General features: G+C 43.2%; 1 protein-coding gene across 3 annotated transcripts; it reads right to left on the reverse strand.

The window, feature by feature from the left end:
• Positions 1-76: 76 nt before the first annotated feature.
• Positions 77-5,840, reverse strand: gpr137bb (G protein-coupled receptor 137Bb). Of its 3 annotated transcripts, none has more exons than XM_020111295.2 (7): positions 5,312-5,838; positions 2,916-2,965; positions 2,555-2,777; positions 2,299-2,448; positions 1,984-2,112; positions 1,606-1,745; positions 77-832 (listed from the first exon to the last, which is right to left on the reverse strand). In XM_020111295.2, the coding sequence occupies exons 1-7, from the start codon at positions 5,714-5,716 to the stop codon at positions 736-738; spliced, it is 1,194 nt and encodes a 397-aa protein (XP_019966854.1). In that variant the 5' UTR covers positions 5,717-5,838; the 3' UTR covers positions 77-735. The 3 variants fall into 3 exon arrangements, with proteins under 3 accessions (XP_019966854.1, XP_019966855.1, XP_069385705.1); XM_020111296.2 differs by having other exon boundaries at positions 1,624-1,745; positions 5,312-5,837; XM_069529604.1 differs by lacking the exon at positions 77-832 and having other exon boundaries at positions 1,624-1,745; positions 1,929-2,112; positions 5,312-5,840.
• Positions 5,841-6,520: the final 680 nt, after the last annotated feature.

The raw sequence follows: 6,520 nt of genomic DNA on the forward strand, positions 1-6,520 counted from the left end.
CACAAAACAAAAAAACTTGAAGACTGAAGTGAAATAGATAAATAATTTTAACTTATTAAAAATATCAGACTCAGGATTAAATGAAGTGTTCAGACTTTATGGTACAGTTTTTGTTATTTACAGGATATTGATCGTACAGATAATCACGTGTTTGTTTATGTCTCACAACAACTCGAGGAGTTTTCAAGAATTATTCAGGACAGGATATGAAGCTGTTTCACGACACGTAACCAGTTTCACGTAACAAATAATTCAAACAGAATAAATAAATGCAAGAAATCATCCAATTCACATCAGGTGCGTTAGTTCATCACGTTCAGTGGGAATAAATATTTCAGATGAAATTATTGGATAACTCAAGCTGATCGTCATAGAAACATTCGTCACGTCGTTTCCACGCTGAGGCTCAACACGAACATATTCTGGAGAATTCATCGTCTCCAGGTTCTAAAGCAAAGATTCATAAAAAGATTATAAATCAAATATTTGTCCATGATCAGAAGAACACCGTGGGAACTTTTTATTTATTTATCGATTTGTTTTGTGACGTGAGGAAGAAAATAATAAATCAAATGTCACGGCCGCTAAAGTGTTTAAAATGATTTATGTCCTTGTTTCTTAAATATACATGTTAGTGTCCATTTCTACCAAGAGAGGGCGCTGCAGGGTTTGAATGTGTCACACATAGTATCTGATGATCAAAGGTTGAAAGAAGTGAAGCGGAGCAGTGAGGGATCATGGGTAATGTTGGAGCTCTCCCGTGGTCAGGCGCTGCTCGTCACTGCTGGAGTTCACGGTGAAGCTGCCCCAGTCGTAGCAGTCGGAGGAAAAGCTGAGAGACAAACAGGAAACTGTCGATCAGAAGATTCAAACAACACAAAGACCACACAGACCTGATACCACCTGTCAATCAATGTTCACGCTAAGAAGACACACTCAGGTCATTGTTGATTTACACCAGCAGGGGGCGGCAGAGTGGTGTATTTATCCACGTCTCTCTCTCATACACTGTTAAAACCTCAGGACTTGTTTCTCCTGATTGGTCCCACTCATAGATCCTGAGGTTAATAATAATACTAATAACCACTAAGTTTCATTCTGGAGCTGATGTGTTTCCTGTGTAACCCCCCCCCCCCCCCCCCACTCTGATCACGTCCAACAGTAGCTTATCCTCTGAAACACGAGCCTGATGTTTCCTCTGTATAAAACATCTGGTTCACTACTTCAATCTTCTGCACACGTTTTCAATTCTAATCCATTGTAGTAGAACATTATTAAACTATTGATGGTTTGGACTCTGAGGTCTTTCCACTGACAACAAGATGATGGACAGCTCCATTGTAGCATTTAGCTCCGCTGCTATGAAAGTGATCCTTCAAGTCAACATTCACTTTCCCTCAGTGTCTTGATTCTTCTGAGACTCGCTGATCGGTTTCTTCCTCTTGTTCTTCTTCTTTGCTGAGTTAGATGATGTTAGTTGCCACCCACCAAAAAACCAACAGAAGAAGACACTTCACGATAAGAGGCCAAAATATCTCAGATCAAACACTGCCACCCTGTGGTGATGGGAGTTAGGGTTTCTACGAAAATAGAATTATTTATTACCAGTGATGATGTTCGTACCTCGCTGATGCATTCTGGGGAGGAATGCTCCACGCAAGGTCATCGTCGCTGTCGTAGCGACGGGGATTGTCGAAGAAATACCCACGTGAGGAGAGGATGTGGTTTGGTATTCCAGCGCTGCTCTGTGGTTAAAAACAAAACATTCAAATGAGACGATTCACTTCAGTGTGTGAACGTTAAAGTTCTATCAGGTTCAAACCATTCCACTTCTTACAGTGCCGTCATGTAGAGAGCTGAATCTGAAGTGACTGAGGGGAATATAATTAAAGATAATTAATCAAATCAATAGTTTCATAAAGATTTACTCCACGTTGGTTTTGTCATGTGCAGAGGTCATCTGACCCCGTCAGGAGGACTGACCCTGTCCTGAGGGGGTTGTCGCACCCTGAAGAAGAAGACAACCAGCGAGGTGGGCAGCAGCTCCCAGACAAACAGAATCACCCCAAACACGACGTAACCGGCGTCTCCCAGTGACGACCGCAGGTCAGCCTGTAGACACAGAGGTCAGAGGATTAACGAGGGCAGCGGTGGTGCTGTGGCGGTGATGCTGTGGCGGTGGTGCTGTGGCGGTGATGCTGTGGCGGTGGTGCTGTGGCGGTGGTGCTGTGGCGGTGATGCTGTGGCGGTGGTGCTGTGGCGGTGGTGCTGTGGCGGTGATGCTGTGGCGACTCTCACCTGGTCTGAGACGTTGTACCAGTCGTAGTCAAAGGAGTTGATGGTCTCGATGTTGGTGAGGGCGAGCACCACCAGGTTGTAACAGGCTCGAGAAGCGTACAACAGCACTACCGTGACGCCGATCAGAGTCACCTGACACACCGACGTCCCCTGCAGACACACAAGTGTCATTACATCATTAAATGATATTATATTTACAAAGCGTCCTCACGTGTGACGCTCGTAAGGTTTCTCTTCTCTATCTTCTCCACTTTACCTTTGACTCCAGGTAAATGTTGGCCAGCGACATCTTAGCAACTTTGTAGAGGCACACGGAAAGCGAGATGGCGCAGAGGACAAACAGGCTGTCGTTAATGGCGACCCTCACCAGGACAATGGTCTTAACGTCGGAGGCGGTCATTTTGACCAGCAGGGCGCAGACCAGGTTAACCACCAGAAAGAGGAGACTGACGGTGAGGAAGACGAGGTACAGAGGAAGTCTGGAGGTTGGAGAGAGCAGGAAGTGATTCATCTTATTTGTGATATTTACAACATATAAATTATTTCTATTAACTTCAGTTTTACTTCTAATACACATTTGATCTGATTCAGTCTGGAAGTGAAAAACCCGACGTCACCTGTATTTCAGCAGCGCAGGTGTGAACTTTGACTTCGCCTTGAAATAAACCTGAGAAAAAAAAGAGAATTCAAAACAAATAGAAAAACTGATGTTTCCTCAAAACTACGGAACAAAACAACTTCTCCCAGAAATTCTCTCAAAGTGGAGTTAGAAAGATTCTCTTTATATACAGTCAGTGTCTTTATATACAGTCAGTGTCTTTATATACAGTCAGTGATCATCTTTATATACAGTCAGTGATCATCTTTATATACAGTCAGTGTCTTTATATACAGTCAGTGATGGTCTTTATATACAGTCAGTGTCTTTATATACAGTCAGTGATCATCTTTATATACAGTCAGTGATCGTCTTTATATACAGTCAGTGATCATCTTTATATACAGTCAGTGATCGTCTTTATATACAGTCAGTGTCTTTATATACAGTCAGTGATGGTCTTTATATACAGTCAGTGATGGTCTTTATATACAGTCAGTGATGGTCTTTATATACAGTCAGTGATCATCTTTATATACAGTCAGTGATCGTCTTTATATACAGTCAGTGATGGTCTTTATATACAGTCAGTGATGGTCTTTATATACAGTCAGTGATCATCTTTATATACAGTCAGTGATTATCTTTATATACAGTCAGTGATCATCTTTATATACAGTCAGTGTCTTTATATACAGTCAGTGATTCTTTATATACAGTCAGTGATCATCTTTATATACAGTCAGTGATGGTCTTTATATACAGTCAGTGATCATCTTTATATACAGTCAGTGATCATCTTTATATACAGTCAGTGATCATCTTTATATACAGTCAGTGATCATCTTTATATACAGTCAGTGTCTTTATATACAGTCAGTGATGGTCTTTATATACAGTCAGTGTCTTTATATACAGTCAGTGTCTTTATATACAGTCAGTGTCTTTATATACAGTCAGTGAACATCTTTATATACAGTCAGTGATCATCTTTATATACAGTCAGTGTCTTTATATACAGTCAGTGATGGTCTTTATATACAGTCAGTGTCTTTATATACAGTCAGTGTCTTTATATACAGTCAGTGTCTTTATATACAGTCAGTGATCATCTTTATATACAGTCAGTGATCGTCTTTATATACAGTCAGTGATGGTCTTTATATACAGTCAGTGATGGTCTTTATATACAGTCAGTGATCATCTTTATATACAGTCAGTGATTATCTTTATATACAGTCAGTGATCATCTTTATATACAGTCAGTGTCTTTATATACAGTCAGTGATTCTTTATATACAGTCAGTGATCATCTTTATATACAGTCAGTGATGGTCTTTATATACAGTCAGTGATCATCTTTATATACAGTCAGTGATCATCTTTATATACAGTCAGTGATCATCTTTATATACAGTCAGTGATCATCTTTATATACAGTCAGTGTCTTTATATACAGTCAGTGATGGTCTTTATATACAGTCAGTGTCTTTATATACAGTCAGTGTCTTTATATACAGTCAGTGTCTTTATATACAGTCAGTGAACATCTTTATATACAGTCAGTGAACATCTTTATATACAGTCAGTGAACATCTTTATATACAGTCAGTGATCGTCTTTATATACAGTCAGTGTCTTTATATACAGTCAGTGAACATCTTTATATACAGTCAGTGATCATCTTTATATACAGTCAGTGATCGTCTTTATATACAGTCAGTGAACGTCTTTATATACAGTCAGTGATCGTCTTTATATACAGTCAGTGTCTTTATATACAGTCAGTGAACATCTTTATATACAGTAAAACTGATTCCAGTGTTTCACTCTCACAACCTTAATCTCCTCAGACAGACACAGGTTCAATGACCATTGAGCCGCTGACTGATCACTGGACAACCCGCTCGACCCCCTGAGCCACGGCCGCCAGCACACACAAGACGATTCAACGTAAACCAAGAGAAAATCTTATGATTTATATAATTCGTCCACCGTCCTCGTCTTATCTGGCCTCAGGTCGGAGGTCAGACGTCTCCTCACTGTCCAGCTCTTCCTGGTTGATCATGATCATCTCTTTACCGTGTCTCAGGTCCAGTCACACATTTCTCGTGCTCTTGCCCTTGTTCACTAAACTGTACGAAATGGACCAATCACAGTGGAGCAGGCGACCAATCAGAGCAGACTCTATCCAGAGGAGGGTGTTAAAGAGACAGAGACTGAAGAGAGGAGCTGCAGCGATGTGAGGACAGTGTTTGTCCCACTGACACAAGTGTCCTTCAGCCAAGTTATTATTATTTAGTGTTTTCTGAACATTAGGGCATGAAAACATTTTACAGTCGTGACACTAATTCAAACTTTCAACCTGAACAGAGGTTTCTCAGTGTCTCCAGTGGTGGAACCAGCAGAGCTCACCTGTGCACAGTAGAGGTTCATGAGGCTGAGCGTGAAGAACTGCAGGCAGACGGGGAAGCAGTAGAGCAGCCAGAAGGCGAAGGGTCCGAGAGCGTTAGCGGTGACACAGTCTCTGAAGTAGAAGGAGAAGAGGAGGGCGCGCAGGGCGGCCCACAGCAGGCACAGGAACAGGAAGGCCGTCTGGTAGCTGAAGCGTTTGTGTCGGTACCTCAGCACCAGCCACAGCTGAGCGTAGATGAAGGCGAACAGCAACGAGTAGAAGATGGTGTAGGCGATGGTCAGACCCAGCTTCACGTAGGGAGGGATGGCAGGCGTGATGGTGGGAGGGGGAGGGAGGTGGGAGCCGTTCCCTGCGTGATGTTGCTCCTGGTTCTCCTCCATCACCTCCATCACCTCCCCATTCATCCTCCTGTGATTCCAGGCGAGGGGGGGGGTCAGAGCAGCTGATATGAAGAAGAAGAAGAAACGTGTTCGTCACTCAGATCCTCCAGTGTCTGACTCACAGGGGGAGGAGCCTCCCTCTCTGCCGGTGACTCCTGCAGCTCTATTGGAGGCAGCCAGTCACATGATCCTGCTCCTCTGCAGCTGATTGGTTGAGCTGGAGGAGGATGCTGCAGATCAGGAGAGGGAGGGACACACACACACAGACACACACACACACACACACAGACACACACACACACACACACACAGACACACAGACACACACACACACAGACACAGACACAGACACACAGACACACACACACACACACAGACACACACACAGACAGAGACACACACACACACAGACACACACACACACAGACAGAGACACACACACACACACACACACAGACACACAGACACACACACACACAGACACAGACACAGACACACAGACACACACACACACACACAGACACACACACAGACAGAGACACACACACACACACACACACACACACACAGACACACAGACACACACACACACAGACACACACACACACACACACACACACACACACACAGACACACAGACACACACACACACAGACACAGACACAGACACACAGACACACAGACACACACACACACACACAGACACACACAGACACACACAGACAGACACACACACAGACACACAAACACACACACAAACACACACACACACAGACACAGAAACACACACACACACACACACACACAAAGACACACACAGACAGACAC

Source organism: Paralichthys olivaceus, chromosome 8 (genome assembly GCF_024713975.1).
Source record: "Paralichthys olivaceus isolate ysfri-2021 chromosome 8, ASM2471397v2, whole genome shotgun sequence".
Lineage (NCBI taxonomy): Eukaryota > Metazoa > Chordata > Actinopteri > Pleuronectiformes > Paralichthyidae > Paralichthys > Paralichthys olivaceus.